A 16509-nucleotide genomic window follows, 5' to 3' on the forward strand; every position below is an offset into this window, starting at 1 on the left:
ACTGGGGATGAAGAGATCCCCACGCACAGAGAGCTTTGTTTCCTGTGACCACCCAGTATTTCAGCACAATAACCAAATCCAACTGTAAACCAGCATAGCACCAGGAAATTAGTGCTGCCATCTCAGCCATTTCCAAGTACCACCAGTCCCCCAAATGAAATCTGTATTCAATCTGTAAAAACTAAAATTCACACAGTAAGTCAAGAAATATCTCGTAAGAACTGGCACTTATTTCATATTCCCAACTAAAACAAATCTTACTTTTATCCTATTCCAGAAAACTATCATGTCAGTGCTTCAGGCTAACAGAAGATATAGCCAATTTACATCTTTGATAGAGGTAAGGATCCAGAAAAGCAATTACATCAGTTGCTTTCAGATGTTCTTCAACATTAATATGTAAATTCACTTTTATTTTTAAACCAAAACAGAAAACTGGCCTAGGAATGGATTTACAGCAGGACAACCAGCCTTACACAGTTTTTGTTCCAAGTAACAAGGCTCTGAGTAATATGAAAGCTGAGGTTCTGGATTACCTGCTTTCTGCAGAGGTACAGTCCTTCTATAAAGCAAATCTTTCTCAGACAGCAGATAAATAGGAGATCCATGCATACATTGTCCAGTGTTCATCTAAATTAGCTCCTATGATCAAGGTTGAAAGCCATCCCTAACAATTAAAGATCAATACATCACCTAGAGAGGATCTGGAGTCTCCCATCACATATAGGGATGGTGTTCCTCCACAGCAGGCCCTCAGTCCTCTGCTTTTGCCCAGACATCACAGCCTGGACAGACACACGGCACAGCCCCAAAACCTCTCTTGGAATGCATCACCCTTGGTGGGAACAGTCAGGGGAAGCAGTTGCCACAAGGGCCTCACTGGATGGGAGTCACTGCTGGTGGGGTCCCAGGAGGTGGATATTGTCCCCTGGGCACTTCCTGCCTCTCCCAAAACAGAAACATGTCATGGAAGGCTCACATCAAAATAAAATGTGGTGTAGGGGTGAGGGCATGGAATGCAGGGTGCCCTGCCACAAGCTGAGCACCACCAATGACACAGAGGTTCCCCAGCCAGCGATACTGCTCTCACTCCCACATCCACTCAATGAACCAGACTGGCTTTCTGAAGCTCATTTTGGGCTAAAACAGCCTCTTTTCTGCACTGGCAGGGCTCCTGGAAGCTGCTGGAGCTGGTCCGATATCACATTGTCTCCAACACTGAGGTGAGCACAGCTGCTTTGCCAGCCCAGAGTGCAGGAGCAAGAACCACTGTGTGAAGGGGTATTGTCAGGACTGCAGGCACAGGTAGCAGGGAAAACACTTACTGAAATCAAGCTATTTCTGAGCCTATTCTGCTAAAATCAGTCTTCTGTTTTTCAGAAAGAGCTGCTTTTTTCATCCTCTGAACAAGCCCCCTGATTTTCCTGGGGGGAAGTTCATCCCTACCCCTGTATCTGTTGTGGGGAAGGAAAGAAGTGGCTGCACCCTCAATGAAAGGCTCAGTTTATATAATCTGACGTGGTCAGTCCAGCACAGAGTGTGGGAACAGAGGGAATATGAAAACCACGTGAACCTTCATGGCACCAGCACTATCACAATGGTCTATGGATGCAAACAGGGCTATCTTTACAGAAAAGTATTAACTTTAATTAGACTGATCGTGATGACTGGATGAAAAATTAATGTTCTTTTGAGCAATAAGGTCCTCACCTGCAAGAACCAGCAAGCTCAGTCATGATTTAATGACTGAGCTTGGTTACACAAGCTGGTTCGTCAGTGCAAGGCTGACCACATTGATAATCATTTTCTCATCCCAAAGTCTTTCTTGTCAAATCTGTCTGGATTTGAAAAGAGTAATGATATTACACTTGTCTCAACCAATTTACATTCATTTCAGCTAGAGGTTGCGAGCCTTGTCTCAATAGAGCACATCAGGACCATGGCAAAGCAGTTCATTCACTTTAACAGGAGCAGCACTGTAAGTCACAGCCCTCACCTGTGAGCAGCTCACTCTGATTGAGGCAAATTTGCATGCAGAGGGAATAAAAAAGGGACAAGAGGAAGCATAAGCAGAGGAATTTGTTGTTATGAGGGAGAAATTTTCAATTTCTCATTCCCACCTACTGTTAGCACTAATATTATAAAGGATGCAGAGATTGGTATACAAGGACAGCCATGTACACCTCAGAGCTAAATATCAGGGAAAATATCAGGGTTTTTTTCCTTATGATTATTCACAATCCACGAATGATCCTCATTCATGCTCTGCCTTATTTTTAAAAATCTATTTAAAATAATTCTGTTACATATTTTAGTAATTTTAAACACCTATCAGTGCACACAAAAATATTCTTTTTCTCTCTGTAATATTAGTGTCTCTGATTCTGATGTACCTAGAGAACATATTTTTCAAAGTGTTAATTTGTCAGTACTTGTGCAAAACCAAACTGGTCTGTTATGTTAGCTTCTTTCTCTTCTGGAGTAGAGATGCACCTATAAAAATTCTTGAATTCTTGTAAGGGCAGAGCAGCTTCAGGAGTAAATACATAAAAAAATACTTTTTATTCCTCTCTCCTGTGAATTTGAATAGATCACAGATTCTCTTCTACTTTCTCCCTCCTTTGTCACTAAGTCATGCTTAAACCCACTGAAATCAGTGCCTGAAGTCATCAGTAGTCTTCTTGTTTTGGCCAGTCTGTTATTCACCAGTTCCACAGGCTGACAGGGCAAATTCATATAAAAACTTTAGACACCTCTGTTGAAAACCAGTATTCAAGAAAATACACAATATATGTATGTTTCGAGCATAATAAAAATTAGATCGCAAATTCAGAAGTATGAGTAGAAGTAATTTTAAACATTTAAAATTCAATCACTGGAACTTGATGAGCTAAAACCACTTCATTATTAATAACAATTTATTGTTTCATAGGGACAAATCTTGGTGAGTGGAGAAAAAATGGAAGAAACAGATATTGTTGCAAAAAATGGTCGCATTTATATCCTTGAGGGTGTTCTCATCCCACCCACAATTGTTCCAATCCTACCACATTGGTGTGATGAGACAAGCCAGGTCACAAAGGTAAGAGAATCACAGTGAATCTCCAACTCTTCCATACAAGGCATCCCAGCCTCCTCTTCACTTTACTAACTTTCTCTGATATAATCCATTTGAAAGTTATTTTTGGAAATAAATAAATCAATGGCCACCAGCCTAGCAGTACTGAAAACAGGGAACTCATATGAACGCATCCTATACCATTTTAAAAAATCTAGTTAGTGCATTAACCCTCTAAAATTCCCTTTGTCTCTCCAGTCCAACTCTTTCCTCCAGTTCCTGAATCCCATCTGTGTATACAAGTACAGGGAATTTACAAGCATTATGTTCTCAGGGAAAACTACTCCCTGTTTCTCAGGGAAATGACTCCAGGTCAATATTTTGATTTCTACTAGATATGCAGGGAAAAGAAAAAGCAAGTTAAAGTATTGACATAATAATTTTATATATAATTATATATACATATATATATAATTATAAATTACATATTTAGTTATATTTTATTATTTTCAGAAGCCACAATTTCCCCTAGCTCTGCTTTCCTCCAGGAACAAAACTGTTCCTATTTAAAAGGGTGGATTCTGACAAACCTTGCTCACTTAGGTAACACAGTACAGGCCTTTACTTGGTAAGATTCAGATGCTATTTCTGGTAAGAGGGCTGAATGTCAGCCCAGACTTTTCCCTTGGAGTAAGTTCCAGTGAGCTGCCTCTGGACCATGTTCAAGCCCATTTCTGGGCCAGTAACAGTTCCGGTACAAAAGGAAAACATTTAATGTCTAAGCTTACAACAGTCCAGAACCATGGCCTGCAAAGAGGTTCCCAGCAGAGCTGGACAGCCTCAAAATGTAATGAAGAAAACACTGGCAGTGAAGATCTGGCAGTAACTATAAAGTGCTGTATGTGCAATACAATGATAAACCAGGCAGAACTCCAAGCATCAACCTCTGATGCAAAAAGCAATCCACACGCAGAACACTCCAGTAATATGAATTCCTTACCAAAAACCTACCTAAAAGTTATGTCCAACATCAATCTAGCCTAAAGTAACAGACAAAAAATTATTTAAAGACAGAACAAGCGCTGTTAGTTACAGAAATTATTCCCCAAATTTAAGTTAGGAACTTCTGTCAGCCTTGAAAGCTTCATGCATAGTTAAAAATATAGTTATATATTCTAAGATTTAAGCAGAGCACTACTAGCCAGGAAAACACAAAGGAGGAATGGCTTTTGCAGTTTTTACTCTGCACCAAGCATTCCCATCACTCTCAGAAAAATCTAATAAGAACCTAATAAACACTATTTGTATTTAAAGAGATAAAAGACACAAACCTCGTAGGAACTGGTACATCCACACACTTACGAGAACTTCACATCCCTAAAGATGAAACCTTTGGGCTAATGCATACTTATCCATGTAACTGTACCCAAATGCTGAAAGCTGCACCTGAGCCTAACTGAAGGCCAGCAGAGCTTATTCTTAATGTCACAAAGAGCAGAGCAAGGACAACAGGTCCTCTGTACTGCCTGATGTGTGGACCACGGCCAGTTTTTATGATGTCTGACAAGTGGTGCTCAGAGCACTGAGGGAGCAGCTGACCCCAGCTCCCTGCTCCACCTTCCCCCTGAGATCATCACCCCAGTGGCAGATTTGATGGGATTAGATCTCTGGGCTCCAATGACTTCGGTGGGAAGGCAGTGAATCAATCTACCACTGAGAACAGGCAGAGCTGACCTTGCCTGGAGAGCACTTTCCTCTGTCCTCTGCGGGGCATGGCAGAAGAGAGAGACCAGACTCCCACCCACAGGAAGAGGAGAGTACACATGGCTGGGACCATTCCAGAGGGAGAAAGGGACTGAGTAGGTGACACCAAGTGGCACTGAGCATCAAGAACAGCAACATCAACAGAGGGAAACATTGCCCACAACAATCAGCCAGATATTTAGGTTCTAAAGGGGTGAAGGTGCATTACAGGCATTTTCAGAAACACAAAGGGAAGACCCTATGTCAGCTTCAGACATGGCTATGCAGCTTGTAAAAGAGCTTTTATAATATTGAAACGTATTTGCCAAAATATGTATATCTGACCCACAGACCTTTAAAGCATAGTATTGGTATTGGTACCTCAGCTATTTGCTGCACAAATGCTTTTGTAACTCTGATGCTTTATTCCTTTAAGTCCTGTACAACAAAAGGGACTACTAAATCCAAAACAGTACCTGATTCTTTCCCCACAGCTCCAGTGATAAATCTGTGGGAGAAGTGCCATAATTCAGGTTTATGGTCTCCTGTTCAATGGCTACAAAACAGAGTCACATAACATAATGGACGCTGGGTCTAGGATTTATGCTAACTTGATTGAAAAACAAGATATTGATAGTCACAAGGACAATAGCTTTGACAAACTCCATATCCACACTCTGAAAGGTTCAGCCTCTCTGAAGTTATTGCATTAAGATCTTCTACAGAATTCACCTTTAAAACTGCCAGTGGAGTTTTTATCTCCTCAGTAATGTAATTGCCAGCCTCTGTCACCACCATATGGTGATAAATTAGCTAGTCAGGAAAAGCAACCAAAGGTGAAGACAAAAAAATATATATGTACCACTGGATCATAATTGAGTACAGGATTTATCATGTGGAAGCAAATAATATTTTTCTCTTTGCCACCTATACACAAGACAAATGTCTGTTCACACTACTTGCATTCTAGACTCAACTAATCTGTGTTTTTCCAGGAAAAAATAAAATATTCTCATAGAAGTTAAATGTGAAGACTTCACTAGACTTTCAGACAACATTAGTTAACTCATACTGAGTTAAGGACACTAGTGCATTAATGTCCTTGTTTTCTTCTGTTGAGGAAGCTTCATGTTCATTAAAAGAAGAGAGCGAGGGAAGGGAAAATGGGGAAAGAAAGGAGAAGTTGGAAATTAACGACAATTCTTCAAAAATCAGAGCCAGTAGATATAGCCCTGGTGCTGCCCTTTGGTTCCAGATTTGTGCTGTAACCCTTAGAAGTCACAAAACTGAGCTAGTTAAAATGTACAGGGTACACCATCCATAAGTATGCATCCCAGCAGTGGGTATAACACCTTTTCAAACCCCTATCCCTATTGTTTCCATCTAGGGTGTGTGTGCAGGTTATTTACAGCATGCACTGGCTCCCTGTCCCCAGGATGTGCAGCCCATGGGGGAAGGCATGCTAGTTTGCTTATTGCTCTGCCAATATAGAGAGCAAAAGAACCACATATGAATACAGGAGACTGCATAAAAACACAAATATAGATGGTACTTTAATCTCTTTTTGGCAATGACTGAATCATCTGATAATTTCACCATTATTTTGTTTGCTGTTTCAAAATTCCCTGTATACTTCATAGAATCTCTTACTCATTTCTCAGGTGAAGCAAGTCCTATTTCAGCAGAGGAGAGATAAGAGGAATGAGACTCTCTATGACAATGCTTTGAGAGTGAATAAACTGAATACGTTTAAAATAGACCTCACATCTGTTAAAAGTTTCCTTTTGATTAAGCATCCTCCCTGAAGTAACAGTCTGCAGACACAGGTTCAGGAAGGATTGAAGATCTCCCATCTGCTTTGCATCTAAGAGATGCAAATTTATCTGCATATTTCTCCACATACAAAATTCAAGTCTAACTACCATGGGAATGTTATTCCCCATTTTATAAAAATCCACTGATAGTAGTCCTGTAAATCAGTAGTCAGAAACAATGAAAAGAAAGTTCATATAGTGAAAAACACATAATTTAATAAAAATTTTAAATGCAATACCAGCAAGGTGCTTTCTGTTCTCCAAGTAAATTATGTTGTGATATTAAGACTCTATCACAGAATTCTACGTGGCTTAGAAATACTAATGCTTCCCTCTTGTGCATGTTCCAGCCTTTCTCAAAACAGAGGTGTGTTACTGAATGCCCAACCTTTCAAAAAATTGGCTCTGCTAGAGCCTGCAATATAAGAGCAAAGCTATAGAATTACAGCTCCTTATGGTGAAATGTATGTAAAAGTTTTCCAAAATATTGTCTTATATATGGTGAACTTTCCTTTTGGAGTTGAGAGATATTTGGACATGTCCATGTAGTTTCCATGCACTTCAACACCAGGCTGAGAGGAGCTAGTGTACATGAATATCAGGGAAAATCCAGATTAGCTGTCCTATGTTAGTGACAACAGCATGCTCATACTCTGCCAAGCAGGAGTTTACACATAAGACTCCAAGCCCAGGTGTATTCATTTTCTCATACAGCTTCACCCATGAAGAACACAACTCATCCTCTCCTGGTCCCTGTCCCAAGACTTCCCATGATATTGGATAACAGTGAGTGGGGAGCACTCCCAAGAACCACATCCCAATTACTGCTTGGGAAGTCCAGTACCTGCAGAAGTTATTAACCCTATGAGATCCTTATGTTCTTCTAGGGGTCCTAAATAGGCTTCTGCACTTCATGAGCACCACTTAGTGACAGGCAGATAGGTCTAAAAACTGTAAGCTTTATAAACCTTTTGTAATTCCTAATTCTCTTGAATCACACATGCAAATCAGTCTTTTCTAATACAATTTTTCTTTTTACATACATGGATCAAGAAGCCATTGCACAAATAAAACAACATACAACTGAAAAAGCCATTCAGAACTGCATGGTGGCTAAATCCCACCCTGGGGAGGAGAAGGAGGAAGATGAAAGCAGCATGTCTGGCTGTCACAGCATCTCTCTGGGGTGAAACATCCTGAGGTTCCTGATCTCAGATTCCAAGGAAACTGGCCACATCCTAATTCCACTCCACTCCTAGTGGCAAATATGAGACTGCACACAATATGAGCAGATACCCACTGGAATGCTCATAAGTGGGGACAGGATGGGGATTTCTAACACAGAGTCTGATAAGAATAAGGACAATAACTGGTGGTCTGTGCATCCCCTTACTGAACTGTCAGCACCCCTCCCGGTTTATAACAAGGCCATGGCAGAGCTGGTTCTGGTTCAACACAAGGCTTTTCAGAGACAGTGATCCATGCAGGCATTTCCCAGAAAGCCAAAACAAAGATTTGATCTTGATGCACTGCCTCTTCTCTAAAGCACTGAAAAAGATTATATTTTCTTTATTTTGTAGGAACCAAAGTGTTGCAAAGGCTTCTTTGGCCCTAACTGCAGACCATGTCCGGGAGGCTTCTCCAAACCCTGCTCAGGGAATGGGCAGGTAAGCAAAACATCCAGCAGCACCCTGCACTCTGTGGGGGGAAGGATGAGCTGTCCCAAAAGTCTCTGGAGCATTTCTGCACAACAGGAATGCTGGGCTTCACGAGGGGTGCCCCCCTTCATCTGTGTCCAGTGATGGCTGTGGATTTCAGGTTCAGCTATAGGTAGAAGGGAAAGAGAATCTGTCATCTCTCAGATGTCCAAATTGTGGATTTCTAGGGTTCCAACACACAGCACACAGGCAAGGCTGAGTGGCCCATTCTTATGCTTTTAATTTGCACAGCACAGTGTAATGACCCAGCTCACTATTCTCACATAAAAACTGCAAAGAAAGGTAGAGTATATAGCAGCAAAGAAAAAGCATAAAGAAAGTTTTTCTTTGAAACACCTGTCTCAGCAAAGCTAGAGTTCTTCCCGAGAATCTATCTGAATCACAAAATGTGGGCAGGCATGTAGTCTCTTTTCTAGGGTAAAGGCTTGTTTGAATTCATACATAGCAATTACCTCCCTTCCATATCACAGTGTATGGATGGCCTGGATGGAAATGGCACTTGTGTTTGCTCTGAGGCATTTCAAGGCTTGAGCTGCCAGCTCTGCTCAGACCCTGGCAAATATGGACCTCAGTGTGACAAAGGTAAGTGCAGCTCTACAGCCTCAGCACAAGAGTGTGGGCTATTTCTTTTGGACCCTAGTGGTGTCAGGCAGGAATTAACTGCTTGCTAAACAGTCCCTGTGGAAGATGAGCAAGATGTTCCTGGGGAATTCATATTTCCTACTTCAAAAGGACACATCATAAGGTCAGGGTCAGTGTAAATACTCTAAATGACTTTTTGCGGGGGCATAGCTTGTTTCATACTAATTCATTGTTCTTTTGATTTCTGTCTCCCTCACAAAAGTAATTGAAAAGAAAATCTTTGTTATTCTGTTCCCATCTGCTATTGCTCATAACAGAACAGATTCTGCCTGCCATGACAAACATATGTAACCTAAGAACAACTAGATCAAAAAACAGGTTGTGTTTAGGCCACTTAACTACCCTTACTGAATAATTTCTGATCTATTTTATAGCTTGCAGTTCTGCATTGACAGATTTAATCCTACTGAGCCAAACCACAATACATTTGTGAGTCTACAGCATATACACCAAGCATACACACATTCCTCATCTACAAAACTATTTTTAATTTTTTTGTTATGAAACAGCCTGCCACTCATGACACAAAGCTCCCTTGAAGGTTCAGAGGTACATGGACAAAAGCTGAGACACAAATTCTGTAAGGAACTGTGGTAGTGCCTAAACTCCAGTCCCACCAAAGTAAGAAGTGTTTGCTTGACTAGTCACTGACACTTCTTTGGAATGTACAAATCTTTCCTGCTGTGTCCCTTGGACACATTGCTGTGCCTCCAGCAGCAGTAATGCACCCAGTCCTAGCAATGTACTGGTAGGTCTGTGCTGATGCTCTGTGTACCCAGCACTGTGCAACCTGGAGGATCTGTGGGCTCAATGTTTAAAAGCTTACCCTGTCACTGAAAGCACAGCAAAAGTCATGCAATGAATAACTTTAATAGTCTAGGACACAGAATTTTGATCCTACTTCTCTGAAGCACTTTGAAATTCATTGATAAGAGCAGTGTAAAAATACAACAGGTTTTAAGTAGTTACCCATAAAAAACACCTGAAAAGACATGGCTATGATTAACAAATAAGTCCCCTATCAAAGTGACATTGAAAACTACAAAAGTTCAGATTCTTGAAAAAAAAAAAAATAGGAAGAGCTGATCCATAAGAAATGCTATGTAAGTATAAATGCCTTTTTCTTCTGCGGAATTGCACATTGTAGTTTCTCATTGGTAGAGTGCCTCTGCATTTATGGGAAGTGTGATAACCGAATAGACAGCGATGGGACCTGTCTGCCTGGATCCTGCAGAGCTGGATACACAGGGAGCCTCTGTGAGCAGCAGATTGTTCCCTGTGAGGCCTCCCTGCAGCTCTGCCATGCAGATGCAGACTGTCAGCTCAGCGATGGCACAGTGAGGTAAGTCAGTAGCCTGCCTCCAATTAACATTCACGGTGCTGCAGCTCTTTCCCCTTTGCCTGACCAAAAAGGTCCCTGGCAGCAGTGCACAGACAGCAGCCACTGCAACCCTGCTATGCAGCAAACAAGCATAACCATGCACCACATCAGCCTTGAGATCAAGATAATTACGAGTTCTCAATACCCTGTAGCTTATGTATTTAACACTGATAGTTGCATACAGATCTGATCCTTGATTAAAAGCCTCCCTTCCTACAGAGGCTTTTAGGAAGCTCTTATTTCTAACCACACCTTAGTGATTTAGGAGCTTAAGCCTTGCTGAAAAAGAATGAAATTCAACAATTTGAGGATGGACATCTCACTCTGGTCAGCTCAGGTAAGTTTTGCTCACCACAGACTTCAGCACAGGTGTCCCAGTCCTGCCAGGACTGGCCACAAAACTGTTACTGCTTCAGCTGCCTGCACTTGACTCAAGCTCACCTTCACATGCAGCAAGTTTGCCTCTTGCCGCAGTGCATCCATAATGAGTCACGACAAGCACAATGGGGATGCTGCAGAACCTGAGGGCTTAATTCCCTCCAATATAGGTTAATCCTGGGGAGGGACCCAGGGAAACAGGAGAGCTCATTGTCTTGCACACATTTCAGACAGAGAGCCAGCTTCTGTGTAACTGAGAGAGAGCATAGCCAGCCAGCCCATAAATATTTTAGAGCTGTTAGCAGACCTTTGCAATGATAACATCAGCTCAGAATTAATTTCGCTCCCTGTCTCATATGCAGAGAATGGATCCCTAATTTGACTCAATTAACCCGGTCAACATTTTGGAAAAAAACCCGTAATGTACACACTTGAGCTATTTGCATCACAAATCCAAGGTTACCAATTTTAAGCTGCCTATAAATAGCATGTTGCAGTGGAAAACAATCACTTTACTTTAGAGCTGTCCTGTCACGTGTAACACCTCCTTCCTCCTCTTGTCTCTGTAGCTGTGTTTGCAAACCTGGCTACGAGGGAGATGGCTTGAGCTGCAGCAAAGTTGATCCTTGTGCTGTTTTAAACCCTGGTGGCTGCAATATCAATGTAAGTACGTGGTTTTCCCACAGAAAGGCAAAAAAATAGGAAGGTTTGGCAAGAAACTTCCGCACAAGAGTCACAGTTTTCATTTGAGTTCCAGTCTCTTTCCCCAGATACCACTACAGGGCTTTGACAAGCCTTCTGGCTAAAGGCAGATGTCCCCTAAGAGTCCTGAATGGCTGCCTCTGCCTCTTCCCCTAGGCTGAGTGTGTTCAGACAGGCCCAGGGGAGCACAGGTGTGTTTGCCAGGCAGGATGGACAGGCGATGGAAGGGACTGCTCAGCCATCAACAACTGCCTGCTGCCCACCACGGCACGCTGCCACGAGAATGCCACCTGCATATACATCGGGCCAGCTCAGGTCAGTCCTCACATTCAACGTCACCTTCATTTTGCTCTGCCAGAGCTTGGGCTTCCTACTCTGTTTTCTTCCCCAAATCCTCCTCTCCCTCACAGCCGTGATGTTATTTCCACATGGTGCTCTCTATCCAAAACAGTCTCCTTAAATTCCAGTCCCAGTGTTCCCTCCTTTCTATGTGGTGGTGCTCTGGCAGCAAACATGTTTTTAGAAAGTACATTAGTAGGTGTCAGGTATGAATGTGTTCTGCAGATATTAGTCAGTATCATTCCACTGAAGTCAATGCCAAGCTACAGAAACACACAGACATTAATTCACTGTGTCTAGAATATGTACACTATTTTAATCATTTTAATGAATTGCCATGTTTTATTGAAACAACAGAATGACTGTAAGTGTAAGGATGGATTTCAGGGGAATGGAATTGAATGCACACCCATAAACTCGTGCCTGGAACAAAATGGAAAATGCCATCATCTGGTGAGTAATTAATCATTCCTTGAACAAAGTGTTCAGATATATATCACACCTCACCTCCTGCGCACACCATAGAATTTATTTGCCATTTCAAGCCTGCAATTTCCTTTTGAGAAAGAACTTTCCAAGCAGTTCTACAGGCACCAAAAACTGTGTGAACCACCTCAGTATGATACGTGAGCTGAGGATAGACTGCAAGGGCTGCTCACAAATCTGGCAGTACAGAAGAATTATCTCAAGCCTGGAATAAACAAATGCTGTTTTCTACCAGCAATTACAACTTGGATTCACTATCCTGTTGGGATATTTACCCAAGTCAAGCATCTCTACCCAGGCATCTATAAGCTTTATCACAGCTTTGCTGTGCCCTGTAGTTCCATCCTCAGTTGGGGCACAGAGCTGAGGTGAGGAGCACTGGGGAGCAGAGGATGGATCTGCCATAGACAGGTGAAAGAATTTGGCCTCAAATGGGTAGGGAGGAAACAAGAAAATGTGGAGCAAGGGTTTGAATTCCTATAGACTTAATGCATGGTTGGTAGGGGAGTGAGTTAGTACCCTGGGATGACGGAGTGTGTCCTACAGGAAGGTGAGAACACCCATGGAAGATGGTAAAAAGCTCCTTTGTAAGCTTATGCTTATATATAAACAGGTCCTAGTTAAGAGATTTCACAGGCCATCCATGCTGGAGTGGTCTCCTGAGTATTTGACAAACTCTCTCTCTTTCTGGTTTAAAGGCAACTTGTCAGTTTGTGTCTTCTCGTGGCTGGGAGTGTGTGTGCCCAGAGGGCTACGAGGGGGACGGTAGGACATGCTACGGAAATGCTGCAGATGTAAGTACTGGCATCACTTCCTCTGGGCACAGAACCTGCTCACCCTGCATCTTAACCAGAGAGAATAGCAAAGCCTTTACAAACAGCCAGAAAAATATGATGCTCACCAGTGATCTCTGCAAAGAACGTTCCAGTGGGAATGCTTGCCTGATTCATAAATTATTTGTTGTGCTTAAAAGCATGGCTCGGAAAGGGGCCTAAGGGAGCAAAGCATATTTCTGGCTTCAAACAAATTGAAAATTTGAAACTGAAAATGAATTGAAAAATGCCAATCCCAGAATCCAGACCTACAGAAGTGCTGAGCACTCACCTCCCAGCTGGGAGCACCAAGCAGTCAACTCTTCTGAAGTTCTGCCCTGCAGTCTGTCTCAGTGGAAATGATCAATTTATGATGTTGAAACAAACTGTGCTGACCCACAGGCAGATAAGACAAAGCAAGTCTATTGGTGAAATAAATAGGCATTTAACAGCACAGGAAAAATAACAGTGTCCTCAGTCTCAGCTCATGGCAATAATCTTACATGGCTCTCAGCACTATGCCACCCCTGCTTATTCTATCATCTATCTCTGTTCTGAGGGCTGTGGCAGAATAAGGGCTGGGTGACATATAAGATGCTGTACAATTATCAGCTAAAACAACATATATTTCAATCAATTTTACATGGAGTTAAGAGAACAATTAAGTTTAAAATCACAGGAAATTAATGCTTAGCCTGGTGTCAGCACACAATACATACCAAGGTCGGGTACACACCTAAGCAATCCATTGCCTGATTTTCAAGAATTGGTAATTCACCTTTCCCATTACCAGAAATTATAAGTATTAAAAAACACATTAATGGAATCCCTTTTCACACACACCAAAAACCTCCTCCCTCCTCCATGTCACATCAGCCAGGCCAGACTTGGTGGGTTGCACCACAACGCACTTTGGTACAGCTAATTATAGCCTACAAATTCATTGATCTCTCTTCTTTCTCATCAGGAGCTATCCACTCTGTCAGAAGCAGCTGCTTTTAACCAATGGGTTAATGTAAGTACATTTTGTGGTTCATTTCTGTATTATGTTCAAGTTTGCAGAAATACATGAGCCTTGTAGAGTTTAGAAATGGGAGCCTCACAGCAATATTTCCATCAGAGAGAGGAAGCTGAAAATCTGGAGACATCAGGGTGCCTTTCCCACCTGTTGTGCAGGCTTTGACCATCTGGTCCCCTATTTCCACCTGAAAACCAACTTCTGAACCCAAATTCAGTGAGTAAGGAAGCTCCACAAGCAGCAGAGCTAGCTCCAAGCCTGCTCTCTGAGGCAGGGGCTACATAAGCCATGACTAGTTTTGCATGAAAGCACACTGCAGCCCAGATGAGCAGCAGCAGGGTATGAGCAGAGACTGGATATGACCCAGCTGTCTCCTTTCAACTTCTCTCATTCAATAAAATGACAAGTGGGAAGGGAAGGCAATGCCCTACACCCCCATTTTCACAAACCCCATGGCAGGAAAACACGAGTGTATGGCTGGACAGTGTGCTGCTGCCACAGCAAGAGAGCAGGAAAAAACTCAGTCTGTGCAGGCCTGGCTGAGGAGCAGGAAATAGAATCATAGAATGGTTTGAATAGAAAAGAACCTTTAAAGTTCATTTAGTCCAATCTCCCTGCCTTAAGCAGGGATATCTTCAACTAGGTCAGGCTGCTCAGAGTCCTGCCCAGCCTGATCTTGAATGTCTCCAAGAATGGGTCATCCACCACCCCCCTCAGCAACCTCTTCCAGTGTTTCATCACCCTCATTGTACAAAAGCAAAAACAAAAAAATCTAGCTTATATCAAAACTAAATCCACCCTTTTTCAGTTTAGAACCATTATCCCTTATTCTTTTGCAAAAGGTCCCACTAAAAAGTCTGCCCCACCTTTCTTACAACCTCCCTGTATCTACTGAAAGGCCACAAAAGGTCTCCCTGGAGTCTTCTTTTCTCCAAGCTGAAACAACCTCAGTGAGGGAAGAGATTAATTTGTTTGGCTCCAGATTATGGAGGAAACACCAAAGTAGGTTTCAACCCCAAAGTTCTGGATACACTGGTTGTCAAAATCTACTTTCTATTTTCACATGCTATCATTTAATATTGGAGCACCAGTAACACTAAGGCCATACCCCACTGTGATTGGAACTGTATGAACAAAGATCAAAACTGGTTGCTCCCACAAGAACTTAAAACCTAAATGTAAGAAGTGTTCAGCAAATACATGGTGACAAGAAAGGACAATGATCTGTTAATGAATAGCATCAGAAGCGGAAGTCACAACACTTTAGTTGTTTTAAGGCTTTTCAAAGTTAGATGGCTTTGAGATCATTAAAGTACATAATTGCAAGGAACACCTCAGGGAGCTTCTTAAGAGAGCTCCACGTGGCTAATTCAGGTCAGTTGTCTGCCTGGCCCTGAGCTCACATTGTGGCACTGGACACTGTATAAAGAAAGTAAAGAATTTAAAGAAATGGGCACAATCAGAAATGCTGTCCTCCTGCTAATGTGCTCTTTAGATAATGAGAGAACAAATCAGAGGGAAAATTCTGTACAATCTACCGAAAGAGACGTGGAAATTTATGCTACACTTCAGAAAAATGCTATCACTTAAAATAAACATTGGTAACTACAAACATGAGCAAAATAGGGAGGCATACCCATCTGTGGGTTCTTTACTTTGTACTTGAGCAGGAATGTGATGTTTACCACTTTTCAAAACCAAATATTTTTCTTGCTGCTCAGGAAGGATGAGAAGGGGAAGTTTGTCTTTTTTTCCTAGACATCATCCCTATCACCTTCCAAATATTTAAATATAGAAAAAGCAACAATCTTAACAGAGACAAAATTCCCAGCTATTTAAGGGAGCTGATTCCCTTCTTGATTCAAAACCCAATATGGGTAATGAAGGACTATCCAAAATAAGCCAGCTTCCAGGCAGCATACCAGCAGCAAGAACCCAAGCTCATATTGCTCCCTCAAGTTTTGCTGTATCAAAAATGGCAGCTTGTGGAGCCTGTGAAAAGCTTGGAGAACCCCATCTTCAGTAAGATCACATGTAAACATTTAGCTTTCCATTTCTCACTCAAAAAAAAAAAAAATCCACCTAACTGGAAAAATCCTCTCTAATGGAAACTCTTTCCATCCTTAAGGCAGATAAAACCATGGAAGACTAATTAATTCATGCATGTTACAATCTCACAATCCCCATCTAAAATTAGAGCTGTCAGCAGCAAGCTCCACTGCAATGCTAGTGGGCACAGATAACTCTTGGGCCTCTTAAAAAAATCCCAGCCATGTTAAATAGTCTTCTTCCAAACAGCAACACTATGTCATGGGAGTTTCTTATATCATGGTTCATAGTCCTTCTATCTGTTACAAAGCATGAAGTGCTCTGTAAGAGCCAGTTACTTGAATTTATCAGTAACCACTAGCATTTATC

The 16509-nt window shown here is 41.9% G+C and overlaps 2 protein-coding genes across 21 annotated transcripts in view; one reads left to right on the forward strand and one right to left on the reverse strand.

Moving 5' to 3' along the window:
- The window catches only part of LOC146763405 (uncharacterized), a 235102-nt gene extending 223724 nt beyond the window's left edge, over nt 1-11378 (reverse strand). For all 13 annotated transcript variants that reach the window (XR_014952168.1, XR_014952169.1, XR_014952162.1 and 10 more), the window contains exon 1: nt 4390-11378. Coding sequence is in view for 2 of the 13 variants with exons in the window: in XM_085569628.1 (XP_085425754.1) it covers nt 4390-4408 (19 nt within the window). In the remaining 11 variants the exon portion in view is untranslated. The remainder of the gene's footprint in view (nt 1-4389) is intronic.
- STAB2 (stabilin 2) overlaps nt 1-16509 on the forward strand; it is a 76889-nt gene that overhangs the window by 22081 nt on the left and 38299 nt on the right. For 6 of the 8 annotated variants that reach the window (XM_085569598.1, XM_021536625.4, XM_085569600.1 and 3 more), the window contains 13 exons: nt 278-340; nt 432-551; nt 1170-1223; nt 1898-1978; nt 2933-3082; nt 8196-8282; nt 8804-8915; nt 10137-10317; nt 11304-11397; nt 11593-11751; nt 12133-12228; nt 12960-13055; nt 14041-14088. In XM_085569598.1, coding sequence (XP_085425724.1) covers nt 278-340; nt 432-551; nt 1170-1223; nt 1898-1978; nt 2933-3082; nt 8196-8282; nt 8804-8915; nt 10137-10317; nt 11304-11397; nt 11593-11751; nt 12133-12228; nt 12960-13055; nt 14041-14088 — 1341 coding nt within the window. Of the gene's footprint in view, nt 1-277; nt 341-431; nt 552-1169; nt 1224-1897; nt 1979-2932; nt 3083-6188; nt 6267-6965; nt 7044-8195; nt 8283-8803; nt 8916-10136; nt 10318-11303; nt 11398-11592; nt 11752-12132; nt 12229-12959; nt 13056-14040; nt 14089-16509 lie in introns of all 8 variants that reach the window. The other 2 variants (XM_085569604.1, XM_085569599.1) reach the window with 2 other exon arrangements.

Source organism: Lonchura striata, chromosome 1A (genome assembly GCF_050655825.1).
Source record: "Lonchura striata isolate lonStrDom1 chromosome 1A, ASM5065582v1, whole genome shotgun sequence".
NCBI classification, from domain to species: domain Eukaryota; kingdom Metazoa; phylum Chordata; class Aves; order Passeriformes; family Estrildidae; genus Lonchura; species Lonchura striata.